Below are 12,399 nucleotides of genomic sequence, written 5' to 3'. Positions count from 1 at the left end.
TTGTGTGCAGCACTCAGCATAACGGAGACAACAAACGCAAAACAAGACCAGCCTTACCCAGAAGTCATTTTGGAAACTGCCGTTTCTTTCTTTCCAAGGAAAGCATCCTGGTGACTCAGCAGTATGGGGCACGTTGGCAGCCCTACAGAAGCGAGAAACATTCCCTGGAAAATCCGGTGATTTTCAATCTTAATAACACAAAGGATATTACACTCAATACTGTGACCACCCTGTGTGACAGCAGCAGGACAGAGATGCTGCAAGGGAGAAAGCACCTGGAGCAAAGAGAGGGCTTTCCTCTTTGGAAACCCAGGGCTGCCGGAGAGGGCCCAGAAGGGTGCTGGCCTCCAGGCTGGCACAGCTGCTCTCGGTCAGCCCCTGCCCACCACAGCTCCCCTCCTTTGGGGCTGGGGCTGCCAGAGCACCCACACAGCCAGAAGGCACCAGGGGCCACAGGGAAAGAGATGGGGAGCCGGTGCTAGAAATAAGTGAAACTGGGTAACCTGTGGTGTGCCAGGGCTGCACACCCAGCCCAACCCGGGGGTCCCCAGCCCCCCACAGTACCAAACCCTAAAGTAGCTTACGGAGAGGTGTACCGAGCCAGGGGGTGCTGCAGAGACGGGGCTCCCAGCCGTGCCAGCCCACCCAGGAGAGGGGCCGGAGGGCAGCTCAGCAGCCTTGCTGCAGGTGCCGGCAGTCGCAGCCCACTCGCTGCAGCTCTCCCTGCCCGGTGTCCCGGGGGGGCTCGGTCCGGTGTCCCCGGGGGGAGGGTGGGTCCTCGGCCTGGTGTCTCTGGGGTGGCGGTGGGACGACTTTGGTCTGGTCTCTGCAGGGGGTCGAGGTCTAGTGTCCCCAGCCCGGTGTCCCGGCGGGGGAAGCTCGGTCTGGTGTCCCCAGCCCTGTTCCCGCGGCGGAGGGGGTTCGGGCTGGTGTCCCCAAGGTGGGGGTGGGCTCGGTCCGGTGTTCCTGGCCCAGCGTCCCCGGGGCTCCGTGCAGCCGGCCGGTTCCCAGGGCCGTAGCGCAGCCTGTGTCGCCACCCAGCGCCTCCACCGCTCCCTGCACCCCCTCCCCCCCCCCACCGGGGGGCCCGCGCTGAGCGCCCCCGGACAGACAAGGGGTAATGGAGGGTGGCGGGGCTGGGAGCGGCTATAGCATTCCCCCCCCCCCCCCGGCACAGACACACATCGCTGCTGCCGGGATGGTCTCAGCTGGGCAGCTCGCAGCAGAGCTCGGGGATCGCTAGTTAGCGGCAAGACACTGCACTGACCCGCTAACGTGCGGTGCGGCGAAGAAGCACCCACATAGGCGCTGATACACCCACGTGCGCTGAGCTGTGCTGCAAACATCCACTGCAGGTCAGGGGTCCCAGCGCACTCCCTCTCAGTTCTGTAGCACCCGTGATGGGGAGCAGGGACATATTTATCAAGGAACGCTTTAACTGGAGCCAAGCAACAGCTGGGACCACCAGGTGAGCAGTGGGTGCAAAGCAAGGTGGGAAATGAGGCAGCAGTTTCAAATAGGGGCACGTGAACAGCAAGGAGAGCAGGAAAAAGAATATGAGCTTGGGTTACGTGAGGACTGTTAAAGAACAGCAGGCTACTGAATAGCTAGTAACCCAAGGGCTTGGAAGGTGGGAATAGAGGTAGTATGAGCAGCTTCTGTAGGGTGGTCTTAATAGCCTGGTGTGGTTAGAAGAGCTGGGGGTGAAGGTGGCTAAAGCATGGAGGGCTTTATATAGCTAGCAGCGAGAGCTCTGCATCTGCTCAGACCTCTGTAAAAGCCCTGCGTGGGAAGGAGTAAATGGCTCTTCTGCAGAGCTGAGAGCACTGGGACACACGAGCCCTGGAAATAGCCTCAGTTTTACTTTACAGTAGACAAACACTGTTTTTTTCAGCAGGTTTTCTGTTGTCATAGGAACCCAGTGGCAGGGAGGCAGAGGTTGGGCCATGTGAGAGATGCTGTATGAGTGCCAGATCTTCCTCCTGCCCAGCAGGTGGGAATGTGCTGTTCTGGGTCAGCTAAACCTGCGTCCTGCTCGGCGCTGGGGTCCCGAGCCTGGCTGGGAGCGGGGGGAGCCCCGAGTCCTAGTCCTCTCGCGTTAGCTCCTCGCTTCTCCGCAGGCTGCCTGTTTATTAATAGCCTGGCATGGCTGCGAGGGGGTTGGGTTTCCTTGATGAGCGCAGGGAGAGTGACAAAGCACCTGTCGCGGGAAGGGGATGTTGTACCGCACTCGGTGGCTCTGCTGGACCCCCGGGAAGATCCAGCCAGGAAACCCACCTGGCTGGAAAGCCCAGGCACGGAACGGGGCAGGGCGCGCCCGCCAGCTGTAGACCCCCCTCCCCGCCTCCGCCAGCCGGGACGAGCCTTCCCCCGAGCGGCTTCTGGCCGCTGCCCCGCCGCCGGGGGCTCTGCCAGCGCCGGGGCCGCCGCTCGCCGCCCGCGGAGCCACCGCGGGCCGATGCGCGTCCGCGCTGCGGCGCGGCCCCCCCGCCCGGGGCGGAAGGCGGGGCGGGGCGGGGTCCCGGCACGGCTCGGCACGGCTCGGCATGCTGCTGCGGGTGCGCACCGCCGTGGCGCAGCTGGTGGCGGGGCTGGGCGCGGGCGCGCACCCCCCCGCGGAGCCCCGGGGCGGTGGGGAGGGGGCGTCGCCGGCGGGACCCCCGTTCTGCCGGCCGGCGTTCCTGCAGCTGACGCCCGAGGAGCTGCGCCGGGCCGACGACCACGCGGGCCGGGCGGTGCAGAGCCCCCGCGACGGCCGCCGCCGCCTGCCCTGGAGCACGGGCTACGCCGAGTGAGCGGGGCCGGGGCCGGGGGGCGCCGGGCGGGGGTCTGCGGCCCGGGGAGGGCGGGGCGGGCAGCGCAGGGCGCCGGAGCGGGATCCTCGGGAGCTAAAGTGGGTCGCAGCCCGCCGGCGGTGAGCTCGTTGGCTTCCGCAGGAGCTGGGAAGCTTGTGCCGGTAACGGTGGCGGCGTGGGCTCAGGCTCGTCCCCGTCCCGAGGGTTTGAGCTGTGATGGCTTTTTTGTGCTCATCTGCGCGGTACCGGTGACGCTGATGGGGAACTGCCACCGAGGGCTGAAGGAACTGCTGCAGGACCCCGGGGGGAGGAGGGGGTTGAAGCTGTCTTTGGGATGGGACCTGACTTCAACTTCCCCTTGGAGGGCCTGATCCTCTTCTTCTTTTACTTGCTGCCAGTTTCACCCTTAACTGAAGGCCGATGGAGAAGGTCAGGCTCTGAAGGCCACCTTTGCTGCACAGTGCTGTCAGTTCACACCCCCATCCCTTGCTCAGGCCGGCCTTCCTGATATCTTAGGGAGCTTTCTGAGATACTAGTTTGCCCCAGGAGATACTGGGATAGGAGTACCTGGGGCAAAACCCACCCTCTGCTCGGTGCCGAGGCTTCCCTTCCATCTCCCAAGACTTGTTTCTGCAAACCACTTCAAAAATCTGTGCCCACAGAGCTCATCCTGTTGTGGATGCTTACAGCTTCCTCCCATGAGCAGGTTTTGCAATCTAGACCTGAAATCTGCTGTGCCAGCATAGGTTGTGAAAACTTAGTGTGAATCTTTTTGCAAAAGTTCTGCTGGTTTAATGTTCATTGCCTTCTCCCCTCCTTCTCTGAGGCACCTGCTCCCTCTGAGAGGTGCTGGGTGTGATGGGACGTGGATGAGGCTGTAATCCTGTCCATGAGTCCCAGCTGGGGGTGTGTGCATTGAGGCTGGTCCAGGTTTTCAGGCAATTGCTCTGCATGGGGCAGTGGTGAGGACCTTCAGCAAAACCAGCTTTTTCTGGTCACCTCCCTTGGTGGGTGGCTGGATGGCCGCTCTACCCTGGACCCATCTGTGCTGGTGGGAGCGAGCACTGCTGCTGGTGCCAGATCAACCCATGCAACTGGTCTGGGACATCTGCTCGCCTGGCTGCTGCTGCCCCAGGCGGGACAGGAGCATCCACAGAGAGCATCCCCCAGGATGTGGGGGAACAAATGGGGGCCGGTGGGATGAGGTGCTGCGAGGTGGCTTCTGCTGGAGTGTGGTGTGAAAAAGGAGCCTTCATACCTTGTTTCCTTCTGGCAGGGTGATAAATGCAGGGAAGAGCCAGCACAACGAGGACCAGGCATGCTGCGAGGTGGTGTTCGTGGAGAGGAGACCCAGCCTGAGGGGCCGGCTGCCATCCCGGGAAGGCAGCGGAGAGCTGGACGGGGTGAGAGCTGGGGCAGCATGCACAGGCAGGGACATGACAGAGAGGATGCCCAGTGGCAGGACACGAGATGGGGCCCATGGCGATGTGTGCACACTGCTGCTTCCCTGGGGATTCCCTTGGTTCCCAGGTCAGCTGCCCCTGCTCCCTGCCAGCTCCTGCTATCATCCCTGCTGGACTACACCAGGGTTGGCTGGCCCAGGGAGACTGCTGGCCCACGTGCCCCGATGGGCTGCGGAGGTGGCTGCCATGCTGGCCCCATCGTGCCTCCTCTTTGGAGGAGCCGGCTGCTGGAGACATGTTGCTGGCAGCACGAGGTGTCTGACGCAGGGCTGGGCTCCAGCCAGGGACCAGCCGTGTCCAGACAGCTTTGACCAGCTGCCCACATCGCTCCTGCCTGCGCTGGGCTGGGACCTGCGAGCCAGACGCAAAGGCCCATGTCACTGTCCTCAGCTGGTGACCCCAGCTGCTCTGAATTCCCCATCCCATCTGCTTCCTCACAGGCTCACTTAACCTTCCTTTCTCTCCCTGCAGGGCAGGAAGGGTTTTTATTTCCACTACTGGGCCTTGTTTGACGGCCATGCGGGCAGTGGTGCTGCTGTCATGGCATCCAAGAGGCTCCATCTGCACATCTGTGAGCAGCTCCGGGATCTCGTGGACATCCTGCAGGACCCTTCCCCGCCTCCCGTCTGCCTCCTGCATGATGCGAGGGCTGGCCCTGCGGAGCCAAGCCGGGTGCCCCTCACAGAGGATGACAGGGAGGTCCCCCACGATGCTTTGCCGCGGTTTCATCTGGAGAAAGCGGTCTCCCATGACAGCCTGGTGATCGGTGCCATCGAGAACGCCTTTAAGGAAATGGTGAGTGAGCCCCTGCCTGCAGGGATGCCCAGGGCATCTCCTGGGAGCATCTCTGCTGCCTGTGTGTACCCTGGCTTGTCCCCTTCAGCAAAAGGCAGCTCTGCAGCAAGTAGGGGGCTGCAGTGAGCGGTCATAGCAGGGCGGGCTCAGAGAGGGCACTGCGATGCTCTCCTGTATTTTAGGGGTTCAGGACGCAGAGGCTTGGGGCTCCAGGTCTGTGTGGGTGCAAAGGGCTTCGTTGCACTTTGTTCCAGCAGGGCCAGCTGATCCCCTCCTGTCTTGCTCTTTCCTGCCCACTCCACTGCCCTGGTAAAGCCACTTCCCCAGCTGTCCCGCAGGACCCCTGCCTGCCCCCCAAGCCCTGCAGCCACCCCTGGGCTGTGTGGGGAAAGGTGCCCGGGCCCTGGCTGGCCGCGGCTCCTCACCTGGAGCGGGTTCTTGGCTTGGTCAGCAGCTGAGGTGCTGTCAGAGCAGCCAGGCACTATTTTGGGCTGGTTGCGGCTTTGCTTGCTGGCGTGGGGCCATGTGCCCGCCCTTGCCTGGAGCTGCTCTCTGTCTCCCCAGGACGACCAGATCAAGCGGGAGCGGGCGTCCCAGCACGTGTCTGGGGGCTGCTGTGCCCTGGCTGCCATCTACCTCATGGGCAAGTTCTACGTGGCCAATGCCGGTGACAGCAGGTACGGCCCCACAGGGCAGCCCCCTCCTTTCACCCCATAACTGGGGAGCATTCCGGCAGAGTAGGGTAGTGCTGGAGGCATGGCTGGAGCACCCGGCTCCATCCCTGAAGCTGGGCTGTCCTGGGGAGGGCAGAGGCAGCAGGACTGGGCAGAGCCTGCCTGCCTGCATGCCCTGGGGACAGCATGCCCTGCCATGATCTCCACATTTGCCCAGTGCACAGATGGGGCTGCAAAATCACTTCCCAAAATTTGGGACTTGCTCTCTTCTTTCCTGACAGTGTCCTGTCTGCTTCCCAGATGGCTCTGGATCACACCCCAGACCCTGCTGCTGGCGGTGGCCTAGGCTGCAAGTTGGGGAGTGAAAACTGCCCTCAGCAAAGCTTTCAAAAATGTGCAAGAAGTCATTTTAGGGCACGCTTTATAGCAGCGAACTGTTTCAGGAGAAGGACATGCAAATCTATGTGCAGACAAATTCCATGGGGGCTTGGAGCCTGAGGACTTTGACTGATACATGCATATCCTTGGGTACATTACTGTAATTGTGCCTGGGTGTCTTCGTTCCCCCCAAGCAATGGCAGGGAGGCAAGTCCGCCTTATGCTGAGGGTGAAGCTGGTTTGAATTGCCCTGTATTTACTGCAGGGTTAGCTTGCCCTCAGCAGTGTCAGGCCAGCAAATACTGGCTCTGGTAAATTGTCTGAGGCTGGAGGACATGCATCCAGCTCAGGGACAAAGGAAGAGTAGATCCTTTGTGCCTCTGCTTTTGGGTGCAGGACCTCTCCATGGCAGCAGCAGCCAGGCGCCAGCTGTGCGGGACAGCAGCATGCACAGGATGCTGAGGCTGTAACTGTGCCCCTGGGTGAGGATCTGTGGTCCCTCCTTGGGCATTAGATGCTGCCAGAGCTGGGTTCAACCAGGCCCTGTGTTGTGTGTCCCCCCACCCTGAGAGGGGACCTGCAGCCCTAGGCAGGACAGCAGGCGGGACAGCTGAGCCACCAGTGCTGGAGATCTGTGACTGCCCCCATGACATCCAGAAACATCTCATAATCAGACTTCCTTTTTTTCCTCTTTTTTTTTTTTTAACACATCAAACAGTCAGACTGGCCCCAGCAGTGAGCTGCAGTGCTGGTGCGGGCTGGGTGCTTGCACCCATGTCCTGCTGCTGCTGGTTTCTGCCTCTCCTGTGTGCGATTCCCTCTAAGGGAGGGTTCAGCACCTTTGTGCTGCTCCTGTTCTAACCATACCCTGTCCTTTGGTTTGCTCTGCTTCACCCCCCTCTGCCGCATCCTTCTCTTCCATTTTCTCTTCCTCTGTGCCCTTATCCTGCACAGGAGAGAGGCATGCCCTGCCTGCCAGGGGCTGTGGGGCTGGCGGGGGGCAAGCTGCAGCGGAGCCAGCAAGCAGCCCCCCAGCCCAAGGCTGGGAAGGAGGGAAGGGGTTGCACCCCCTAGGCAGGGAATCAGCCCAAGAGAGCTGGGCTTAGCTCCCCCACCATGTCTCTTCTCTCTAATCTCATCCTTCCATGTTTCATTGCAGGGCCATTATCATCCGTAACGGGGAAATCATTCCAATGTCCAGGGAGTTTACTCCAGAGACAGAGAGGCAGAGGCTGCAGCTTTTAGTAAGAAAGACCTTTCTTCTCATTCCTGCTGAACCACCTCCTGGCCCCTTCCCAGCCCTCCATGCTGCCCGCTGGGCTGCCATGGTGGGGTGCTGGGGGTCAAGGGCAGCCCCACAGCTGGGTCCTGCTGCTGGCACTTGTCCATCCCAGCCAGCTCGCTGGGAGAGGCACTGGGACGTGGGGAGCTGCCCTGGCTTACTGGCGTGGGGGCATCTCGTGGCTGGTGCAGCCTTGGTTTGCTACGGGGCCAGCACGAGGGGCTGTGCCTGTGAGCCTGACCCGGTCAGGACCTGGGGATCCTGGGCGCTCGGCACGGGGCTGGTTCGGTACAGTTGCATGGAACCAGTTCGGTCCATCTTTTGCTGCTCCTGCCCGGGGAACGGGGAGCATCACCTGCCTGGGCTGCGCACTCACCTGCTGCTGCTGCAGGAGCACCGGGCTGGCTTGTGCAGTGGCCAGGAGGAGTGCGACTCTGCTCCTCCACCCACCGTGCTCCCTTGCACGGTCGAAGGAGCCGCAGTGCTTGCGCCGAGTCCTACTTTCTTCCCTGGCTGCTCCCTGGGGAGGCAGGGAGCTGATGCATGCCAGCAGGTTTCTAGCTTTCTTCCTGAAAGCTCCTTCTCCTGCCCGGCCTGGACAAACCTCCCTGTGCCACGCAGGGAGACTTTTTAAGGTTATAAAGACCTCTCTGACGGCAGTGCAGAGAAGGAGGCATTTGTGTTGGAGGAGGTCTTGCTGGATGCGATCTCCTGGCTTGCAGTGTACTTGGAAAAACACTGAGCCATTTTTTCTTGAATCTATTTTTGAATGACCGAGAGGAGGAAACTGCTGTGAGTGGGATCCTCTCCAGCCGGCTGTGATGGGCAGGACGCGGGCAGGGGGCCAGGCGCATGCTTGCTCCACTGCACGGTGCCCAGGCTGTGGTCAGGGCCTGTCCTGAAGCGGGCCGGGGCTCTCCATGCCTCTGCACCAAACCCTCCCATGTTCCTGAGGGCTCTCCTCCTTTCTTTCAGCTCTTTCTTCCTCCATCTGCACTTTCTAGTGTGTCCCTGTTCCCGGTCCCTTGCACGGTGTGCTCCAGGAGGCCCTGGGGCTGCTGGTGCTGCCCTGGGAAGGGGCTCTGTGCTGCTGCTTGTCCCTCATCACGGCTGCAGCTGGGACACGGTTTCTGGAAAGACTCTTCAGCTCTTTTCCTCGGGCGAGTGCCATGCCCTGTGCTGAGCCTGGGGTCCCAGGAGGTTTGCGGCTCTGACTCCTCCTGGGAAAATTCCAGCTTTTCCTGGAATTTGCTAGGTTTTGATCTCTTTTGGAGATCCTTATTTCCCAAAACTCCTCATGCAAAAGCTTAACCTTCTTGCTGGGTGGTGGCATGGCTGTCCCCAGCTCTGGGCATAGCACAGACAGGTGGTTAGAAGCTGCTTCACCACTGCCTGTTGGGGTTGCAGCAGAGCGGCTGGTGTTATTCCCACCACGAAATGCTGTCGCCGAGGTCCTGGCAGGCTGGTGGGTCCCATGCCACAGTGGCCAGTGAGGTGCTGCTGCATGGATCCTGCTCTCCTGGCCCTGCAGCTGAGCCGCTGCTTCTTCCCGCAGGCGTTCCTGAGGCCCGAGCTGCTGGGGAAGGAGTTCACCCACCTCGAGTTCCCCCGCAGGATCCAGCCCAAGGAGCTGGGGAAGAAGATGCTGTACAGAGACCAAAACATGAATGGCTGGTAACCCCCCCAACCCGCCTGGCCGGCTCCGTGCCAAGGGGCAGCACTGGGGTCCCACTGCATATGGGTGCCTGGCTCCAGCATCCCTTCCCATGGGGCAGGGCGGGGCTGTGGCACACTGGGTACCGGGTCTTAAAAAAAAGGGATTTTGTCCCCGGGGATGCTGTGTCCTGAGTGGGCAGGGGAGGTGCTGGAAGCCTTCACCTGCTGACGTTTTGTCTCTGACTTATTTTAAACCAGGGCTTACAAAAAGATAGAAGAGGATGACCTGAAGTTTCCACTTATCTATGGGGAAGGCAAAAAGGTGAAGTGCTTTGGCAGGAGGTGTGTGTGGGTCGCTTCCTGCCTGCCCTCACTGAATCAGGAGTTTCCAGCCCGTTTTTGCTAGTGCTGTTGCTGCTCCAGTGCCACCAATTCTCAGGTGGGAATGGAGGTGGAGATGAAGCAGCTTAAAGTTTTCTTTTGATTTCGCCATTCTCCAGGCTCGGGTGATGGCCACAATTGGGGTCACACGGGGTCTGGGAGACCATGACCTCAAGGTGTTCAGCTCCAACGTCCACATCAAGCCTTTCCTGTCCTGCTTCCCGGAGGTGAGTGTGGCTGCCAGTCACTCCATGCCCAGGGGCTCCTGCAACGGCTGGAGCCGGTCAGGGTGACCAGATCTGTGGTGCACCCAGCACAGCAGGAGCCTGCTCTGCCTCTCTGCCCCTCACCCTCACATCTTGCCCCATTGCTTGCCAGGTCAGAGTTTACGACCTCACACAGTATGAGCACTGCCCTGACGATGTTCTGGTCTTGGGCACTGATGGGCTCTGGGATGTCACCAACGACAAGGAGGTGGCTGGCGTGGTGATGGAGGTGCTGACAAACTATGAGCCCAATGACCCGTGCAGGTGAGTTTCGAGCAGGCAGGGGGATGAGCGTGTCCTTCACTAACACCTCCCCTTGGCCTCGCTCCTTGGAGCAGTGTCGTGGCTGTGCATCCTTCTGGCCTTTGGGCTGGTGCTGTTGCTCTGCAGTGTGCAATGCTTCCCTGGATGTGTGTATCTGAGCTCAGATCTCTCCTCTCCAGGGGGCCCTTTCCTGCACCTCTAGCTCCTCCACCTTCTCCTTCCTTGTAAAGGACTGCAGGATGCTGCAACAGGGAGTCTCGTGGGGTCTGGGCTTTCTGCTGAGCTGTGCTGTGCTGTGCCCCCCAGGTATACCGTGGTGGCCCAGGAGCTGGTGGTGCGGTCCAGAGGAGTGCTGAAGGAGAGGGGCTGGCGGCTGGCCAATGACAAGCTGGGCTCTGGCGATGACATCTCTGTCTTCGTGATCCCTCTGGGTGGCCCAGGCAACTACACATGATGCCCGATGACCCCAGGGCAGCGGGGCTTGCCTTGCCTGGATGAAGATGAGCAGGACACTTGACGCTGCCTCGGGGCCACCTCTCCCCCAAGCACTTGTTTCCTGAGCCGACTGTGAGAAGAGTAAGAAACCTGGAGCCTCTCTCTGTGCCCCTGCCCAGAGCATCCCTTTCCACCTGCTTGCATCCCAGCCCCGGGTGGAGATGGAAAGGCCTTGGACAGAGAACGGGGACTGGGGTCGAGGGATCTTTTTTCATGCTGCCACTTTCTTGATTGCTGTGAAAAGCCAAAAGGCTCCCTGGCTTCTTGGTGCATCCTTTGCATCTCACCCTGGGCCTGGGGGTGCTGGTTCCAGCAGTGTGCAAGAGCTGTCAGGCTGGTGGGGCACTCATACCTGGGGATGTGCGTACTTGCTGCTGCTGCAATCATCTCCCCCTGCCCTGTGGCACTTGCACCGGTGACACCAAACCTGCTGCTGGGGCTAGGTGCTGGGGCTAGGATGGGCAGTGGTCTGGGGTGAAGCCCTGCCGGCAGCTGGGCAATGCTCAGCGTGGCATAAATCGAGCTGAGGGTGGTGTGGTGGTGGGTGAGCACCACGACTGACATCCCAGCTTTGTGCTTGCCCTCTCCAGCCCCTCACGCCTACATCCCAGCCACGCACCTTGTTTCAGTCTCCAGTTTGGGAGGATGGGGCAGTGCTGGTTTGCTGCGGTGCACCGAGAGCCCCTGGGAAGGAATGAGCATTGTTGCACTTGCACTGGCTGTGCCACGGGTTCTGCCCCCACCCTTCTTCATGCCTTGGATCACTGCTGTGTTTCTGGAGCCAATTATTTATTACTGTCTGGAGAGCTGAGCTGGAAATTGTCTAAGTCCTTTCTTGGTGTGGAGAGTCTGTATGAATATATGTCTGTATTTTTGAGCAGTTCTAAGTTGGCCACTGCTGAGCAGCAGTTGCACGCAGGGCAGCCCTATTCAGCCAAGCTTAACAGCTTAAACGTGCTGCATGGATCTGCTTAGCTGAGGGCTGGAAACCCACAATAAAAGCAGCTTGGTTGTGACTGGGGGGGGGGGGTGTGGGGGTGGTGCGGGGGAGACAACTCCCTCCTTTTTCTCAATAATCTCAAAGCTGGTGCTGAGCAGAGCTGTTGTAGCAGCAGTTGATCTCTGTGCAGGATCTTATTTTATATCGCACATACCACTGACCTGAAGGATGCATTTCCTGGAGCTCTGCAGTGTGTTGCATCCTCCCAAAACATGAGGGACGATCCCACCCTGGCACTGTGGTGAGGGGGAGAGCTGCGCCATGGTCCCTTGTTTTGGAAAAGCTCCCTGGCACCAGCAGTTTGTGTCCTGCTGTCCTGGGTGCAGCCAGCTCTTGTCAAGTGTCACCTTTGGTGAATGTTGTTTGTCTCTTGTAATCAGTGAGATGTAAATAAACTGGGTGCACTTAATGGGAAGTGAAAGCTATCCAGTGAGATTTTAACCTATTGACATCTGTGCTGAAGGGAGCAGGGAGCAATACTGGAGCTGGGAGCATGTCCTCACATAGCACTGTGTGTTTAAATAAAGGTTTTGCCACTCGGAGTCCCACTTCAAAGTCTTTCTTGCAGTGCTCCTGCAAAGAAGACTTACCTAAAAGCCAATTAGCTCTGATTAATTTATGTAGGCAGGCTCGGTAGCGAATAGGCCCAGGCAGGGTCATGTGAGCTGCTGTCCCTCTGCCCTTGGCCCTGGCCAGACCCCATGGACTATCCCTGCCTGGGGTGGGCTGGGGGGGGGGGTCGCAGCTCCCCACAGCAGGCTGGGGGACAGTGGCAATGGCCAGCCGGGTGGGGAAGGGTCACAGGGGGGGTCATTAACCCAAACCACAACCTGGCTGCTGAGCGCTGCATTGGGTTTGGATGGGGACTGAAAACCAGCAGGCGTCAGCCTGCCCCCCCCCCCCCCCCCCCCCGGCTGCTCTCTGGTGTAGGCAGTGCCAGGGCACAGGCA

The 12,399-nt window shown here is 60.2% G+C and overlaps 1 protein-coding gene across 1 annotated transcript; it reads left to right on the top strand.

The window, feature by feature from the left end:
• Window positions 1–2,421: 2,421 nt before the first annotated feature.
• Window positions 2,422–11,991, top strand: PPM1J (protein phosphatase, Mg2+/Mn2+ dependent 1J). The gene is made up of 10 exons (XM_055819948.1): window positions 2,422–2,791; window positions 4,072–4,198; window positions 4,730–5,053; window positions 5,618–5,730; window positions 7,265–7,349; window positions 8,943–9,061; window positions 9,302–9,365; window positions 9,544–9,651; window positions 9,803–9,954; window positions 10,261–11,991. Exons 1-10 carry the CDS (start codon window positions 2,547–2,549, stop codon window positions 10,406–10,408), a joined length of 1,485 nt encoding a protein of 494 aa, XP_055675923.1. The 5' UTR covers window positions 2,422–2,546; the 3' UTR covers window positions 10,409–11,991.
• The last annotated feature ends 408 nt before the right edge of the window (window positions 11,992–12,399 follow it).

Source organism: Falco peregrinus, chromosome 16 (assembly GCF_023634155.1).
Source record: "Falco peregrinus isolate bFalPer1 chromosome 16, bFalPer1.pri, whole genome shotgun sequence".
NCBI classification, from domain to species: Eukaryota; Metazoa; Chordata; class Aves; order Falconiformes; family Falconidae; genus Falco; species Falco peregrinus.
The sequence above is the reverse complement of the archived record's forward strand: the minus strand, read 5'-3'. Positions and strand labels throughout refer to the sequence as shown.

Bases quoted from the DNA above. Each gene is read 5' to 3' on its own strand.
- PPM1J (XM_055819948.1), top strand. From the start codon at position 2,547: ATGCTGCTGCGGGTGCGCACCGCCGTGGCGCAGCTGGTGGCGGGGCTG. The intron at 5,054-5,617 runs GTGAGTGAGCCC...CTGTCTCCCCAG, and splicing joins AGAACGCCTTTAAGGAAATG to GACGACCAGATCAAGCGGGA. The intron at 9,652-9,802 runs GTGAGTGTGGCT...ATTGCTTGCCAG, and splicing joins TCCTGTCCTGCTTCCCGGAG to GTCAGAGTTTACGACCTCAC.